This window comes from Oncorhynchus mykiss, chromosome 14 (genome assembly GCF_013265735.2).
Source record: "Oncorhynchus mykiss isolate Arlee chromosome 14, USDA_OmykA_1.1, whole genome shotgun sequence".
Lineage (NCBI taxonomy): Eukaryota > Metazoa > Chordata > Actinopteri > Salmoniformes > Salmonidae > Oncorhynchus > Oncorhynchus mykiss.
Window position 1 is genome coordinate 7,465,265 of NC_048578.1, and position 17,873 is coordinate 7,483,137.

At 43.8% G+C, this 17,873-nt stretch overlaps 2 protein-coding genes across 30 annotated transcripts in view; both read right to left on the reverse strand.

The window, feature by feature from the left end:
* The window catches only part of LOC110488686 (protocadherin gamma-C5-like), a 207,731-nt gene that overhangs the window by 32,904 nt on the left and 156,954 nt on the right, over positions 1-17,873 (reverse strand). Inside the window, exon 1 of one of the 29 annotated variants that reach the window (XM_036942778.1) lies at positions 13,370-16,002. The exons of 27 other annotated variants lie outside the window; for them this stretch is intronic. In XM_036942778.1, the coding sequence (XP_036798673.1) occupies positions 13,370-15,826 (2,457 nt within the window). In that variant the 5' untranslated portion in view covers positions 15,827-16,002. Of the gene's footprint in view, positions 1-1,121; positions 3,818-13,369; positions 16,003-17,873 lie in introns of those variants that run through there. One more of the 29 variants, XM_036942779.1, reaches the window with a different exon arrangement.
* Positions 5,843-9,273, reverse strand: LOC110488672 (protocadherin gamma-C5-like). The gene has a single exon (XM_021560984.2). The coding sequence runs from the start codon at positions 8,853-8,855 to the stop codon at positions 6,381-6,383; it is 2,475 nt and encodes an 824-aa protein (XP_021416659.2). The 5' UTR covers positions 8,856-9,273; the 3' UTR covers positions 5,843-6,380.

The window sequence follows — 17,873 nt, forward strand, 5'->3', positions numbered from 1 at the left end:
TAGTGGTAATATTTCATTCAGTACAGAAATGTGTATCGGCGCCTTAACATACCCTGTCCAGCTGCTCAACTTACACAACTAAGTTTTGCCAAGAGACCAACATTTTTGGACAAGCTATGTTTTAAAAGTTGTAATATTTACATGAATGCTGATGATTTCCAGCGATACACAGCATCCTGAAATATGTGTAGATACCGTATCGTCGTTAGAAATAATACTATTTTTTATTTTTATTTACGGAGTGATGCTGAAATATAAAAATGGCTCAATTTACCCCACTCTCCCCTACTGTCAATATTGGTGGTAAAATAAATACATTAGTAAGGACAGAATTTAGTTCGGCCTAAAGAATGAGTAAAGATGTAAAACAAGATAAAACAAATATACAAAAAATATTTACGTGAACATTATATATGCAGAGTTTATATAAATATTAACTGAGCAGCACTTATTTCTGAAAAAATAAATGTCTCTGTCTACCTTCTCTGTTTCTACCTCTCAAACTGTTTGCAATTGCTTCCACAAAACCGCACAGCTGATTCAGCAACCAGGGTGTGTCGCTGTCCACAACAATGGTGCTGAAATGCTGAGCCTTGTAGATAACGGATGACTGATAGAGCAAACGTCATGCACAACATGTAAGTAGTTTGATATTTTGTATGTACCCAACAGGCCCAATATAAACTCGGCCATATGTCAGCTTCTAAATAATACACATGCGAACTTGGATTCATCTAAAAAAAAAACACAATTTGAGCATTTTTTATTCTGTGCTGAGCTCACGATACTAGAATAAATACATGTTTTCAATTATAACTTTGTAGCCAATTACTGTCAAGATATAATTCGTATAAATCAGAAAGACCAGAACCAAATATCACGGGAAAGGCAAACTTTGACTTATGAAATAGAAAACTTTTCATGGTTGGATAGCACAGATATCTGATTTAAATTACAATACTATGGCTTCAGTAAAGATATCCTAGTTTTCTAATTCCTAATTATAAGGCTGATAGCCTATCCGTCACAAATTAACAAGCATCACAGAGCAGAATACAAAAAATAGGTTGTTATCAATATCCAAGTGTCACAATTAAACTACACGTCACTACAGCGCTCACCTGCTGGCTCTCAAAGGTCCAGGCGCTGTCGGGTAAAGACGCGTCTAGGACGTTGATCATCTCCTTAAAGTCGGTGTTGCTGCTGGGCTTAACGAAGGTGAAATCACTGAACTCTGACATGGGAGAGAGACATGACCTGAAGGACTGACTCTGAGACAACATGTCCCCTCCTAGGACCTCCACGTACTTAATCGGTCCGTCAGTGTTGAGCTGAATCTGCAGGTTTCTGTTGGGGTTCTTGTAGCCGTCCAAGTCGTCCCGTCTCATGCAGCAACTACCGCTGCTCCTGCTGTTTCTAACGCACTTGACTGCTAAGATGACAAAAGTCACCAGAGACAGCACGGACACCGAGGCCAGAGAGAGAATCAAATACAGGGTGATTCTCCCGCTTTTCTTACTAGGCTCTGGCGCTTTCTGCCGAAGGTCCGAGATGAGTTCGTGGAGCCCGTCCTCTACCTGTATGGTCAATGTGACCGTGGCAGACTGGACCGGCTCCCCGTCATCTTGTATCTCTATAAGCAGCCTCTGAGAGGAGTCGTCCTGTTCGGACACAGCGCGTTTAGTCCTCACCTCCCCTGTGTAAAGATTGACACTGAACAGAGACGTGTCTGTGGCCTCAGCCAGCTTATACGAGACCCAGGCGTTATGGCCCGAGTCTGCGTCCACGGCCGTTACCTTAGTAACGAGGTGGCCTGCTTTAGCGAAGCGGGGCATCTTCTGGTGAGAGAGCGAGCCCAGGGCAGCGGAGGGGTAAATAACAGCGGGGGCGTTGTCGTTCTGGTCCAGGATAAAAACATGGACAGTGACGTTGCTGCTCAGAGAGGGAGAGCCGTGGTCCTTTGCCTGCACCAGAATCTGAAACACCTTTAGTTTCTCATAGTCAAACGAGTGCATACTGTAGATACTGCCGTTATCAGTGTTCATGTACACATAGGAAGACACAGAAACGTCCTGAGCTTTGGAGTCTAGGATGGAGTAGGAGATCTTGGCATTATCTCCGAAATCCAGGTCAGATGCAGATACTGAGGATAGCATGGATCCTGGTAGTCCATTCTCTTTTAAATATACATTATAGAAGGGCTGAGAGAATTTAGGGGGGTTGTCGTTGACATCAATGATAGTGACTGGTATAGTTTTCTTGGTAGTCAGGGGAGGGGAGCCCGAATCAGTGGCTGTTATCTCAATATTATACTCTGAGAAACTCTCTCTGTCTAAAACATCACTTGTGACCAGTGCGTAATTATTAGAATAGGACGGTTTCAGACTAAAAGGATAACCTCGTGGGAGCTGTAACGTCACTTTACCGTTATTACCGGAGTCAAGGTCCCGGGCACTGATCAAAGCTACTACCGTGCCACTGGGCGCGTTCTCGCGCACCGGGTTTGGTTGGGAAGTGAGGACAATTTCAGGCGAATTGTCGTTAACGTCTATTACCTCTACCTGCACGCGACAGTGTCCTTCCATTTCAGGAGTGCCTTCATCTCTCGCCGTGATGTCAATGTCATATGTTGTAGCTCTTTCGAAATCTAAATCCCCCTTCAAAAAAATATCCCCTGTGTCTGGATCCATATTAAATGTAGAAAGCACAGACTCAGGGGTGCGCTCACCAAACGAATAGTTTATCTCCCCATTTTGACCCTCGTCAATATCTGTCGCTTTAAGTTTAATCATAAATGTCCCCTTTGCACTATTTTCGTGGATAGAAACTTTGTACACAGACTTTTCAAATACTGGAAAATTATCGTTTACGTCAAGCACAGTAATAGTTATCTCTGCCGTCCCGGATCTGACAGGATTGCCTCCATCTAGGGCTGTTAACAGTAGCTTGTGGACAGATTTTTTCTCTCGGTCTAAGGGCTTCTCTAAAACTAGTTCTGGTATTTTCTTTCCATTACCAAGCTCCTTTACCTTCAACGTAAAACACTCATCTTTACTAATAGTATAGGATTTAAGGGAATTGCTGCCCACGTCAGGGTCCTCTGCACTCTCCAAAGGAAAACGTGCGCCCGCAACTGTCGATTCTGCTATTTTCAATGTGAGCTCCTTTGTAAGAAAACTAGGCGAATTGTCATTTATGTCTCGTATTTCCACCTCAATTCGGTGCAACTGTAACGGGTTTTCAATGACAACCTGCAGAGGTAAAACGCAGCTGGCGCTTTGTCCGCATAAGGTCTCTCTGTCTATTCTCTCATTGACGACCAGCTCGCCCTTCCCCGCATCCACATTGAAATACTGCTTACCAGCCTCAGAAGCGACACGCAGCTTACGGTCAAAAAAATCAGATAGTCCCAAACCCAGATCTTTGGCTAGATTTCCTACCACAGAGCCCTGTTTCAGTTCCTCCGAGATGGTGTAGCGAGTCTGTCCGTCTATTGTACTCCACAAGAGAAAGAAATTATGCCACCAAAGAGCCAGCCATCTCCAGTCTCGGTATCCCATTCTCTTTGTCATCCCTGATCCGTTATAATACAATTCCAAAAATACTGTCCAGAACGAAGAGCTTTATATCAAAATGCATCTCCAGAACGCATATTCCATTTAGCATGTTTCTAAAGTTTGGATATCGGAAAGGATACTGTGTTTAAATGACATTATACATTCGTCTGTGTGAACGCCTCCCTCTCTCTCCTCCAGCTCTGAGTATTGTGAGGGTTACGATGCTGAGGTTGGGGGGAGGGAGTAGATCTTTTTGTACAGTTCTGCACACTATTGGTGCACAGTCTGCATGTAACATCCAATGAGGGGCCAACAGAACAGTCTTCTTTCTTAAAGCCACAGTAGCTAGGCCTATAGGCACTGTGACACAGCGCACACAGAGAGAGAGAGAGAGACAGCGAGAGACAGAGAGAGAGAGAGAGAGAGAGAGAGAGAGAGAGAGAGAGAGAGAGAGAGAGAGAGATGATAACATGACTATTTTCGATTACACAACAATAATAATGTGAAATATATTATGGACATGGCAGCCGATAGCCAACAGATAGGACTGCGTGAAAGTGTAAACAATGATCAGAAATATAATCTCCCATTACGCACAGGTATCATCCAAAACACTGCTATTCTCAAAGAGCCCACTGGGAGGACACACCTGTTTTCCCTATTATACATTAAATATTGATTGAGCTGCAATCTATTTGAAAATCTTACAGGCCTGGTCAAAAGAAGGGCACTGTATAGGGCATAGGGTGCCAATTTGGGACGCAGAGTCTGTCTGCAACAGGACCACAAGAAGCACAGTTGATTCCGTGGTAGTGTCGCTGTCCACGGGGCTGAAACTCTCAGGCCTATGGCCAAATAGAAACAGAATCACGGAAATCACCCAATACAGTAATAATATATATTACACTGTATCTGTGACTGTGGATTACAACCAACAGAGCAAAATCATTCATATGATATTTTGACATCATTCAAGTATTGGCAATATGTCCACTGCTGAAATGATTCCAAGATCATTTGGTCACACCTCATTTTAAGGGTTCCTTATTACATTGTAGTTACATGTGTAACTACACTGTAACAAGTACTGTAGTTAACTGTAACAACTCAGGGTTAGTGTAATAACAACATGTAACTGGTAGTAATTGCTTTGTGTAATTACAAAGGTGTAACAATGAATGCTTGTTACCATGCTTGCCCATTATTGTGCAATATTGAAAATACATCTCCACCCAACGTTATTTCTAGCACTTGCCACCAAAATAAAGTGTTCCATCTGGGTTAACTTGGTCATCCCAGCTGAGGAATAAGACACTGTTCCAAAACACATGTAATGTTTGCTTAAGTGCCACGCAATTGCTTGTTGTCACACTGGATCTAGCTAGTTAAAAGGAAGTGTATATTGAGGGGTACTGACTTTTAACTAATGTGTATTTATACAGTTCATTACCCATCCCGAAAACCTGGCCCTCATTTTAAAGCTTCTGGGCGTTTCACTTCCTTTCTGTACCTTATTGGGAAATGAAGTGAAAGGTCCTGAAGCTTTAAAATGAGGGCCAGGTTGTCAGAATGGGTAATGTACTGTATAAGTACACATTCATTACAAATAAGTACTCCTCGCGACACACTTTGTTTTAATGAGCTAAATCTAGTGTAACAACGTGTTTGCACGTACATTGCACTTAGGCAAACAATGCATGCACGATGCTTTGAAAAAGTGCATTTTTCCAAATCTGGGATTCCACCCATATTAGATCCCCAGTCAGTGAGGTTGACCTACTGATCTGTTTTTACCTGCTCAACCGAGTCAACCCAGATGCTGCACTTGATTTTGGGAGCAAGCACAAGCAACAACCCAGAGAGAGAACGTTTGAACAGTGCACATTCAAGGGTAAGTAATGAGAGCCCATTGAGCACAGGCTATAATGCCTCAGGCGCCCAGTGCATCCACGAGGGATCACAACCTTGGTGACAGTTGTAACTGTCTGCAGCTGAGAAGAAGCAAAACACAAAGTCGGTGAATTTAGTGGAAACCTGCCCGTTTGTAACAAGCATGGTAATAAGCACTCATTGTTTCACCTCTGTAATAGCATACCGCAATTACTGCCAGTTACATGTTGTTATTACACTGTGACTATGCGATGTTACAGTTCACGACAATCCTTGTTAGTTGTAAACTACACATGTTACTACACTGTACTTAGGACCCCTTAAAATGAAGCGTTACGATCATTTTTTATGAATCTGAATGGAAGCACTGTTGCATCGTTTTGTTGATTGCTGAAATCATTTTAACCCAAGGTTGCAAAATTCCAGTACATTTCCCCAAATTCCCTGGTTTTCCAGAAATCCCAGTTGGAAGATTGCCGGAATTAAGAGGGAATACGCAGGGAATCTGAGAATCATTCAACCAGGATCTTTTTGGAAGACAATGGGGAAAATTAACCATTATTTTGCGACCCTATTTCAATATGACAAAATACTGCTTGAATTATAAATTGCACTTCAACGTCAGTTGCATATCGTTAATCGCTAGCCTTTTTATTTATGTCACATACTGAGTCTCAACATGAACCTGCAGTAATATCCCTATGTCATAATGCATCAATGAAAAATACTGCCAAAAGGACAAGTTTCCATTCGTTGAATGTTGAAGCCCAAAACACGCATCCCACTGGGCACAGACATACAATTCAACGTCTAACCCACGTTGGTTCAACATCATTTCATTGAATCGACGTTGATTCAAGCAGTGTGTTCCAAGCAGGATGTTTGGTAGGCCTGTATGTTGATACTCTACACCACAGAACAGTCCACAGTAAATTATAGACCGACGTCACTTCTCACCTGCTGGCTCTCAAAGGTCCAGGCGCTGTCGGGTAAAGACGCGTCTAGGACGTTGATCATCTCCTTAAAGTCAGTGGTGCTGCTGGGCTTAACGAAGGTGAAATCACTGAACTCTGACATGGGAGAGAGACAGGACCTGAAGGACTGACTCTGAGACAACATGTCCCCTCCTAGGACCTCCACGTACTTAATCGGCCCGTCAGTGTTGAGCTGAATCTGCAGGTTTCTGTTGGGATTCTTGTAGCCGTCCAAATCGTCCCGTCTCATGCAGCAACTACCGCTGCTCCTGCTGTTTCTAACGCACTTGACTGCTAAGATGATGAAGGTCACCATGGACAGGACGGACACCGAGGCCAGAGAGAGAATCAAATACAGGGTGATTCTCGGGTTTTTCTTGCTAGCCTCTGGCGCTTTCTGCCGGAGGTCCAAGATGGGTTCATGGAGCCCGTCCTCTACCAGTATGGCCAAAGTGACCGTGGTGGACTGGACCGGCTCCCCGTCATCGTGTATCTCTATAAGCAGCCTCTGAGAGGAGTCGTCCTGCTCGGACACAGCGCGTTTAGTCCTCACCTCCCCTGTGTAAAGATTGACACTGAACAGAGACGTGTCTGTGGCCTCCACCAGTTTATATGAGATCCAGGCGTTATGGCCCGAGTCTGCGTCCACAGCCGTTACCTTAGTAACCAAGTGGCCTGCTTTAGCGGAGCGGGGCATGTTCTGGTGAGAGAGCGAGCCCAGGGCAGCAGAGGGGTAAATAACAGCGGGGGCGTTGTCGTTCTGGTCCAGGATAAAAACATGGACAGTGGCGTTGCTGCTCAGAGAGGGAGAGCCGTGGTCCTTTGCCTGCACATGAATCTGAAACACCTTTAGTTTCTCATAGTCGTATGAGTGCATGCTGTAGATGCTGCCGTTGTCAGAGTTTATGTACACATAGGAGGATACAGACACGTCCTGCACTTTGGAGTCTAAGATGGAGTAGGAAATCTTGGCATTATCCCCGAAATCCAGGTCAGATGTAGATACTGAGGAGAGCATTGAGCCTGGTGGTCCATTCTCTTTTAAATAGACATTATATGAGGACTGGCTGAATTTAGGGGGGTTGTCGTTGACATCAATGATGCTGACTGGTATAGTTTTCTTGGTAGTCAGGGGAGGGGAACCTGAATCAGTGGCTGTTATCTCAATATTATACTCTGAGAAACTCTCTCTGTCTAAAACACCACTGGTGACCAGTGCATAATTATCAGAAAATGACGGTTTCAAACTGAAAGGATGGCCTTTTGTAAGTTGTAACGTTACTTTACCGTTATTCCCGGAGTCTAGGTCACGGGCACTGATCAAAGCCACTACCGTGCCACTCGGTGCGTCCTCGCGCACTGGACTAGGTTTGGAGGTGAGGACAATTTCGGGAGCATTGTCATTAACGTCTGTTACTTCGACCTGTACCCGACAGTGTCCCTCCATTTCTGGGATGCCTTTATCTACTGCAGTAATGTCTATACGATAATAAGCTGCACTCTCATAATCTAATTCCCCCTTTAGAAACATTTCCCCCGTTACTGCATCAATATCAAACACAGATAACACTGACTCTAGTGTATGCTCGCCGAATGAATATTCTATCTCCCCGTTGACACCCTCGTCTGAGTCAGTAGCCTCAAGCTTGAGCAAGGAAGTGCCCTTTTCGCTATTTTCATTAACCCTTACATTATATACAGCTTTCTGAAATACGGGATTATTGTCATTATTATCAAGGACAATGACCGTGATCTGTGAAGTTCCAGACCTAGCCGGAGTGCCTCCATCTAGAGCCGTCAATAATAGCTCATGGACAGCTTTTTTCTCTCTGTCCAGTGGCTTCTCTAACACTAACTCTGGGATTTTTCGTCCTCCTTCAATGTCTTTAACTTTTACACTGAAACATTCGTCTTTACTAAGAATGTAGGATTTAAGTGAATTGCTTCCCACGTCGGGGTCCTCTGCACTTTTCAACGGAAAACGCGCGCCTACAGCTGTCAATTCAGCCATTTTCAGAACACGATATTTTGTTAAGAAATTAGGAGAATTGTCATTTATGTCTCGTATTTCCACCTCAATACGGTGCAACTGTAACGGGTTCTCAATGACAACCTGCAGAGGTAAAACGCATCTGGCACTTGGTCCGCATAACGTCTCTCTGTCTATTCTCTCATTGACGACCAGCTCGCCCTTCCCCGCATCCACATTGAAATACTGCTTACCAGCCTCAGAGGCGACATGCAGTTTACGGTCAAAAATCTCAGAGAGTCCCAAACCCAGATCTTTGGCTAGATTTCCTACCACAGAGCCCTGTTTCAGTTCCTCCGGGATGGTGTAGCGAGTCTGTCCGTCTATTGTAGTCCATAAGAGAATGAAATGACGCCACCAAAGAGCCAACCATCTCCAGTTTCGGTATCCCATTCTCTTTGTCATCCCTGATCCGTTACAACACAATTCCGTTTGAAATGTTGTCCATAAAAAAGAGCTTCATACCAAAATACATATCCAGAATGTATATTCCATTTAGCATTTTCGATTAATTTTGTATAGCAGAAAGTATGTTGTTTTTAGATTCTAGTGTGTCTCCGTGAATGTGAGCGCATCCCTCTCTCTCCTCCAGCTCGGAGTATTCTAAGGGTTAAGGTGCTGAGGCTGGGGGGAGGGAGTAGATCTCTTTGTACAGTTCTGCATGCTATTGGTGCACAGAGCACATATCTACCATCCAATAACAGACCAACAGAACAGACTCCTTAAAGCCACAGCAGCCTGCCCCTATAAGCACTCTATCTCTCACTAAAAAAAAAAACAGGGAGAGGGGAGAATGTAACTGTATTTTCCCATATATCATACTGTCTATTTTGATGTGAAAATATATTAACGGCAGCCAGAAGTATAGAGAATTATGCGTAAACAAGGATAAAAAAATATATAAGCCCATTCTTCCATTGCACATAGACATTCTAACATTCAAAACATTTCAATTCTAATAGAGCCCCGTGGATCGAGACACTTTATTTATGCATTTATACATGTTTTGCTTCACATAAAATATTGAATGAGCTTCAATTAGTCTGAAATATATATATATATATATATATACAGTGGGGCAAAAACGTATTTAGTCAGCCACCAATTGTGTAAGTTCTACCACTTAAAAGGATGAGAGAGGCCTGTAATTTTCATCATAGGTAGTCTTCAACTATGACAGACAAAATGAGAAAAAAAATCCAGAAAATTACATTGTAGGATTTTTTTATGAATTTATTTGCAAATTATGGTGGAAAATAAGTATTTGGTCACCTACAAACAAGCAAGATTTCTGGCTCTCACAGACCTGTAACTTCTTCTTTAAGAGGCTCCTCTGTCCTCCACTCGTTACCTGTATTAATGGCACCTGTTTGAATTTGTTATCAGTATAAAAGACACCTGTCCACAACTTCAAACAGTCACACCTCAAACTCCGCTATGGCCAAGACCAAAGAGCTGTCAAAGGACACCAGAAACAAAATTGTAGACCTGCACCAGGCTGGGAAGACTGAATCTGCAATAGGTAAGCATCTTGGTTTGAAGAAATCAACTGTGGGAGCAATTATTAGGAAATGGAAGACATACAAGACCACTGATAATCTCCCTCGATCTGGGGCTCCACGCAAGATCTCACCCCGTGGGGTCAAAATGATCACAAGAACAGTGTACAAAAATCCCAGAACCACACGGGGGGACCTAGTGAATGACCTGCAGAGAGCTGGGACCAAAGTAACAAAGCCTACCATCAGTAACACACTACGCCGCCAGGGACTCAAATCCTGCAGTGCCAGACGTGTCCCCCTGCTTAGGCCAGTACATGTCCCGTCTGAAGTTTGCTAGAGAACATTTTGATGATTCAGAAGAAGATTGGGAGAATGGCATATGGTCAGATGAAACCAAAATATAACTTTTTGGTAAAAACTCAACTCGTCGTGTTTGGAGGACAAAGCATGCTGAGTTGCATCCAAAGAACACCATACCTACTGTGAATCATGGGGGTGGAAACATCATGCTTTGGGGCTGTTTTTCTGCAAAGGGACCAGGACGACTGATCCGTGTAAAGGAAATGAATGGGGCCATGTATCGTGAGATTTTGAGTGAAAACCTCCTTCCATCAGCAAGGGCATTGAAGATGAAACGTGGCTGGGTCTTTCAGCATGACAATGATCCCAAACACACCGCCCGGGCAACAAAGGAGTGGCGTCGTGAAAAGCATTTCAAGGTCCTGGAGTGGCCTAGCCAGTCTCCAGATCTCAACCCCATAGAAAATATTTGGAGGGAGTTGAAAGTCTGTGTTGCCCAGCAACAGCCCCAAAACATCACTGCTCTAGAGGAGATCTGCATGGAGGAATGGGCCAAAATACCAGAAACAGTGTCTGAAAACCTTGTGAATGACCTCTGTCATTACCAACAAAGGGTATATAACAAAGTATTGAGATAAACTTTTGCTATTGACCAAATACTTATTTTCCACCATAATTTGCAAATAAATAAATTAAAAATCCTACAATGTGATTTTCTGGATTTTTTTCCCTAATTTTGTCTGTCATAGTTGAAGTGTACCTTTGATGAAAATTACAGGCCTCTCTCATCTTTTTAAGTGGGAGAACTTGCACAATTGGTGGCTGACTAAATACTTTTTTGCCCCACTGTATACACAGTCCCAGCCAAAAGTCGACACACCTATTCATTCAAGGGTTTTCCTTTATTTTTAAAAACTTTTTTCCACGTTGTATAATAAAAGTGTTAAACAAATCAAAATATATTTGACATTTTAGATTCTTCAAAGTAGCCACCCTTTGCCTTGATGACAGCTTTGCACCCTCTTGCCATTCTCTGAGCCAGCTTCATGAGGAATGCTTTTCCAACAGTCTTGAAGGAGTTCCCACATATGCTGAGCACTTGTTGGCAGCTTTTCCTTCACTCTGCAGTCCAACTCATCCCAAACCATCTCAATTGGGTTGAGGTCGGATGATTGTGGAGGCCAGGTCATCTGATGCAGCACTCCATCACTCTCCTTGGTCAAATAGCCCTTACACAGCCTGGAGGTGTGTTTTGGGTCATTGACCTGTTTAAAAAGAAATGATAGTCCCACTTGCGCAAAACAGATGGGATGGCGTATCGCTGCAGAATGCTGTGGTAGCCCTGCTGGTTAAGTGTGCCTTGAATTCTAAATAAATCACTGACAGTGTCATCAGAAAAACATCCCCAAACCATCACAGCTCCTCCTCCATGCTTCACGGTGGGAACCACACATTCGTTCACCTACTCCCCACCCCCCAATTTCGTGGTATTCAATTGATAGTTAGGGACAAGAACATCCCTGCCGGCCAAACCCTCCCTTATCCCGGATGACGCTGGGGCGATTGTGAGCCGCTCCATGGGTCTCCAGGATCTCTAGCGGCACAGCTAGCACTGCACCACTCGGGAGGCCCCTCGTCACCTACTCTGGGTCTCACAAAGACACGGTGGTTGGAACCAAAATCAAAAATTTGGACTCATCAGACCAAAGGACAGATTTCCACCGTTCTAATGTTCATTGCTCTTGTTTCTTGGCCCAAGCAAGTCTCTTCTTCTTATTGATGTCCTTTAGTAGTGGTTTCTTTGCAGCAATTCGACTATGAAGGCCTGATTCATGCAGTCTCTTCTGAACAGTTGATGTTGAGATATCTGTTACTCAAACTCTGTGAAGCATTTATTTCAGCTGCAATCTGAGGTGCAGTTAACTCTAATTAATGTATCCTGTGCAGCAGAGGATACCTGCAGCAGAGGATACCTGCTGCAGAGTGGCGGTCCTCATAAGAGCCAGTTTCATCATAGCGCTTGATGGTTTTTGCTACAGCACTTGAAGAAACTTTCAACATTCTTGACATTTTCCGGATTGACTGACGTTCATGTCTTAATGTAATAATGGACTGTCATTTATCTTTGCGTATTTCAGTGGTTCTTGCCATAATAGGGACTTGGTCTTATACCAAATAAGGCTATCTTCTGTATACCTCCCCAAAACACAACTGATTGGCTCAAACACATTAAGTAGGAAGGAAAGAAATTCCACAAATTAACTTTTAACAAGATACACCTGTTAATTGAAATGCATTCCAGGTGACTACCTCATGAAGCTGGTTGAGAGAATGCCAAGCGCGTGATAAGTTGTCATCAAGGCAAAGGGTGGCTACTTTGAATAAATCTAAAATCTAAAACATATTTTGACTTGTTTAACACTTTTTTGGTTACTACATGATTCCATATGTGTTTTTTCATAGTTTTGATGTCTTTGCTATTATTCTACAATATAGAAAATAGTAAAAATAAAGACAAAGCCTTGAGTAGATTTGTCCAAACCTTTGACTGGTACTGTGCATATATATTATATCAAAGGTAAAATATGCTGTCTGTCATCGCGCACACAAAACCACACAGTTGATTCAGAGTGTTGTTGTCAATGGTGCTAAAACCCTCAGGCGTCCACTAGCCAGTCAGATAGTCACAGAATCACGCAAAAAGACCCACTAAAGTAACAATAGAGATTACAAGGTCTCTGAGGATTTTTGAAATCATTCAAACCGCATGAGTATGGATTTTAGTAATTACCAGTAGCCTATGTTGAATGATACATGATTACAAGATAATATGATTTGTACTGATTTGTACATTGCACCATTTTGATGAATACTGACAATTCTTTATTTTAAATTGAATAAATAACCTATTGTTTAAATGCTAACAACTGAATACAAACGTCAGTGGCACATTTATTCACAGATTGGAGTCTGTTAAATACCGAGTCATGAAAATACTGCCAAAACATCTAGCTTTGATTTGTTTAATGTTACAACACAAAACTGTATGTTGACGTCATAAAACAGCCTACATTCGATAATCTTAATCATCACAATAAATCATACGTCACTTCTCACCTGCTGGCTCTCAAAGGTCCAGGCGCTGTCGGGTAAAGACGCGTCTAGAACGTTGATCATCTCCTTAAAGTCGGTGGTGCTGCTGGGCTTAATGAAGGTGAAATCACTGAACTCTGACATGGGAGAGAGACATGACCTGAAGGACTGACTCTGAGACAACATATCCCCTCCCAGGACCTCCACGTACTTAATCGGCCCGTCAGTGTTGAGCTGAATCTGCAGGTTTCTGTTGGGGTTCTTGTAGCCGTCCAAGTCGTCCCGTCTCATGCAGCAACTACCGCTGCTCCTGCTGTTTCTAACGCACTTGACTGCTAAGATTACAAAAGTCACCAGCGACAGCACGGACACCGAGGCCAGAGAGAGAATCAAATACAGGGTGATTCTCCCGCTTTTCTTACTGGGTTCTGGAGTTTTCTGCCGGAGATCCAAGATGGGTTCGTGGAGCCCGTCCTCTACCTGTATGGTCAGTGTGACCGTGGCGGACTGGACCGGCACCCCGTCATCCTGTATCTCTATAAGCAGCCTCTGAGAGGAGTCGTCCTGCTCGGACACAGCACGTTTAGTCCTCACCTCCCCCGTGTAAAGATTGACACTGAACAGAAACGCGTCTGTGGCCTCCACCAGCTTATACGAGACCCAGGCGTTATGGCCCGAGTCTGCGTCCACGGCCGTTACCTTAGTAACGAGGTGGCCTGCTTTAGCGGAGCGGGGCATCTTCTGGTGAGAGAGCGAGCCCAGGGCAGCGGAGGGGTAAATAACAGCGGGGGCGTTGTCGTTCTGGTCCAGGATAAAAACGTGGACAGTGGCGTTGCTGCTCAGAGAGGGAGAGCCGTGGTCCTTGGCCTGCACCAGAATCTGAAACACCTTTAGTTTCTCATAGTCATATGAGTGCATGCTGTAGATGCTGCCGTTGTCAGAGTTAATGTACACATAGGAGGATACAGAGACGTCCTGCACTTTGGAGTCTAAGATGGAGAAGGAGGTTTTTGCGTTGTCCCCCAGGTCTGAATCCGTGGCGGAGACTGAACACAGTAGTTTCCCTGGTGCGTAATTCTCTTTGACGTACACTGTGTACGAGGGCTGAGAGAATAGCGGTGGATTGTCATTCACATCCAACACATCAACAACGATTGTTTTCTTGCTGGATAAAGGGGGTTTCCCTGAATCACTGGCACTGATATCTATACTATACTGAGAGTAACGCTCGCGGTCAAGAGGAGCATTAGTTACCAGGGTGTAATGCTTGGATACCGACGGGTTCAACTTGAACGGAGACTTTGGTGACACGCTTAACCGCACCTTCCCATTGTCCCCGGAGTCGGAGTCTTTGGCGCCTATCAAAGCTATCACGGTTCCGATAGGCGAATCTTCTGGAACAGGTGTCGTTAGAGACGTCACAATTATCTCTGGGATGTTGTCATTGACGTCAATCATTTTAAATTCAACATCACAATGTCCGTCCATCTCCGGGTTGCCTTTATCTTTAGCGACTATGTCAAATTTATATAAGCTCGTCTGCTCATAGTTGAGTTGTCTTTTTATTACAATCACTCCTGTCGAAGAATCTATATCAAACAATGCAGTCACTGAGTCTGGCGTCTGTTCTCCAAATACATACTCTATCTCCCCATTTAATCCCTCGTCCGGGTCTGTCGCTTTTACTCGTAAAATCTGAGTGCCAGGTGCAGCATTTTCGTTAACATTAGCCTCATAAAGTTGTCTCTCAAACTGCGGTGCGTTATCATTAATGTCAAGTACCATGATACTAATCTCAGAGGTTCCTGAACGCACTGGATCACCCCCATCTACAGCGGTGAGAATAAGCTTATGAACAGGTTGCTTCTCCCGGTCGAGAGACCTTTCAAGGACCAGTTCTGGATTTTTGCTACCATCCTTGTGATTTTTGACATTCAATTTGAAATGGTCGTTTTTGTTAATGCTGTATGAGCGTATAGTGTTCGCAGCGACATCGGGATCCAGTGCGCTTTCGAGTGGAAATCTTGCGCCTGGGTTTATTGACTCTGCAATCTTTAATACTTTTTCTTTGGTGAGAAAGCTGGGAGAATTATCATTGATATCCTGTATTTCAATATCAACTCGGTGCAGCTGCAAGGGCTTTTCAATCACTACCTCCAAAGGCAAAATACACGGAACTCTTTGTCCACACAGTTCCTCTCTGTCTATCCTTTCACTGACGACCAGCTCTCCTTTCCCCAGATCCACACTGAAATACTGCTTACCAGCTTCCGAGGTTATTCGTAATTTACGACGATAAATCTCAGATAGTCCCAAAACCAGATCTTTGGCTAGATTTCCTACCACAGAGCCCTGTTTCAGTTCCTCCGGGATGGTGTATCGAGTCTGTCCGTCTATTGTAGTCCACAAGAGAAAGAAATGATGCCACCATAGCAGAACCTGCCACACGGGCAGTCTATTCCACATTGTTCCACGACACATCAAAACGAATATATTATTTCACCCAAAATTCGCCCTTTCGCAGGAGTGGTGATACTCAATCTGTAATCGAATGTCAACGTCGCTCATATTTTACAGTGATGGAGACGCTTTGTGTCTCGGCACATCCCTCTTTCTCCTCCAGCTCTGAGCATTGTAAGGGTTACGGTGCTGAGGCTGAGGCTGGGGGGGAGGGAGTAGATCTCTTTGTACAGTTCGGCATGCTATTGGTGCACAGCGCCTAACACAAGCTACCAATCAGGATTTTCCAGTCATTTAAAGCTATACAGTGAAAATACGAGCTCTTGGGAAACATATGAAGCACCATAACAATTCAACATGAGAGAAAAACAGTACTCCATTTAATGTGTAATACTATGAGTACTGCTACTATACTATTCATATCACTTAGTATTAGTAGCCTTTCAGACACCCATCTATACCCCACAATACATGCCACCAGGGGTCTCGTCAGAGTCCCCAAGTCCAAAACGAATTCACGGCAACGCACAGATTTATACAGAGCCACGATCACATGGAACTCCCTTCCATCTCCTCTAGCAAACCGCAAAATTACCTTTTAAAAACGGATTAAGCAACAACTCATGGAACCGCGGGGACTGTAAGGACAAACACACAACAGACACACAACACAACATTATTCTCGAAGTATTCTATATCCATTCCCACCGTTTCAATTCTTCCTGATATCTGTGTGAGTGACAAAGGCTCTCCGTTGCCGTCCTGTGGTAAAAGAAAGCAAGCGCAGCAGGAGTATGTCGTCAAAGCAACCCACGTGGCTCAGAATAATAATACATCGCACAGCCAGTTTAAAAAATACCCGTATGGAGGTCTGGAGAGCAAAGGAAAAAGGTTGCTCTGATGACATGCTCCCCTCTCTCTCTCTCTCTCTCACACACAGAACCTGGGACCCAGGAACTGGTAAATCATATCTGATATGTTAGTTTTGTTAGACCCTGGGACCCTGGAACTCACTCACTCCACTGTAATATGTCCATGACATGAACTAATTACCTGAGAGCTGAATCGAGATGACATATATAAATAAACTCGATACCATTTTCCATTATACACAATCACAAGCTGTAACCTACATCATATCCCAATACTACAACGAATATGAAGACAATAATGCATCAGCTTTGCTATTGGTTAACAAAGGTGAAAGAATAAATAAAATCCGTGCTCGTCAAGGCGACGGATGTAGATGGGGAGAGGGGGGGTGGGCACGCTGCCACTGAGCTCTAGAGCGTGTTTCAGAACCACGCGGGTGGACAGCGCCACACAGGCGGCCAGCTCGTGCTGCTGCATACTGGTGGAATGAGCGGCGACCGCGTGGTGGCTGCTAAACAAGAACTCACATCTCTATCTCTCTCTCTCTCGTTTTATTTATTACAGTCAACTCTACCAGATGCATCAGCCCACATATCAAACCTCATCCACAAACAAAATGTTACCCAGATTCATTAAGAGCTCCAGCCTTATATTCTGTTTCTTGACTGTGTGTGACTTCAAATACATAGTTTATTATGTCATTATGCATATTATGTTAACCCTCCTGCTGTGTTCTGGTCGAATTGAACCGATTTACAAGTTCATGTAATCTGATTGTCATAAGGTTCCATGACTTTGTTCACACAGGGCATCTGAACATAAAAAATACATTTGATGATTTTCATTACATTTTGGGTGTTTTATTTAACTTTTGTACACCTGGGGTGTTCCCGGTCATGACCAGTCATGAATGGGTGAGACTACAATTAGTGTATAAAATTGAGTTCAGGCACATGCCCATTCATCAGATGGACACACTTCTTCTCCCAGACCCCCACATGCATGTGTGTTTGAGCGCGCACACACACACACACACACACACACACACACACACACACACACACACACACACACACACACACACACACACACACACACACACACACACACACACACACACACACACACACACACACACACACACACACACACACACACACACACACACACCTCACTCCCCTTCTTGGCTTCCATG

What these genes read in the sequence shown, in the direction of transcription:
- LOC110488672 (XM_021560984.2), bottom strand. Translation starts at nt 8,855, where the DNA reads ATGACAAAGAGAATGGGATACCGAAACTGGAGATGGTTGGCTCTTTGG.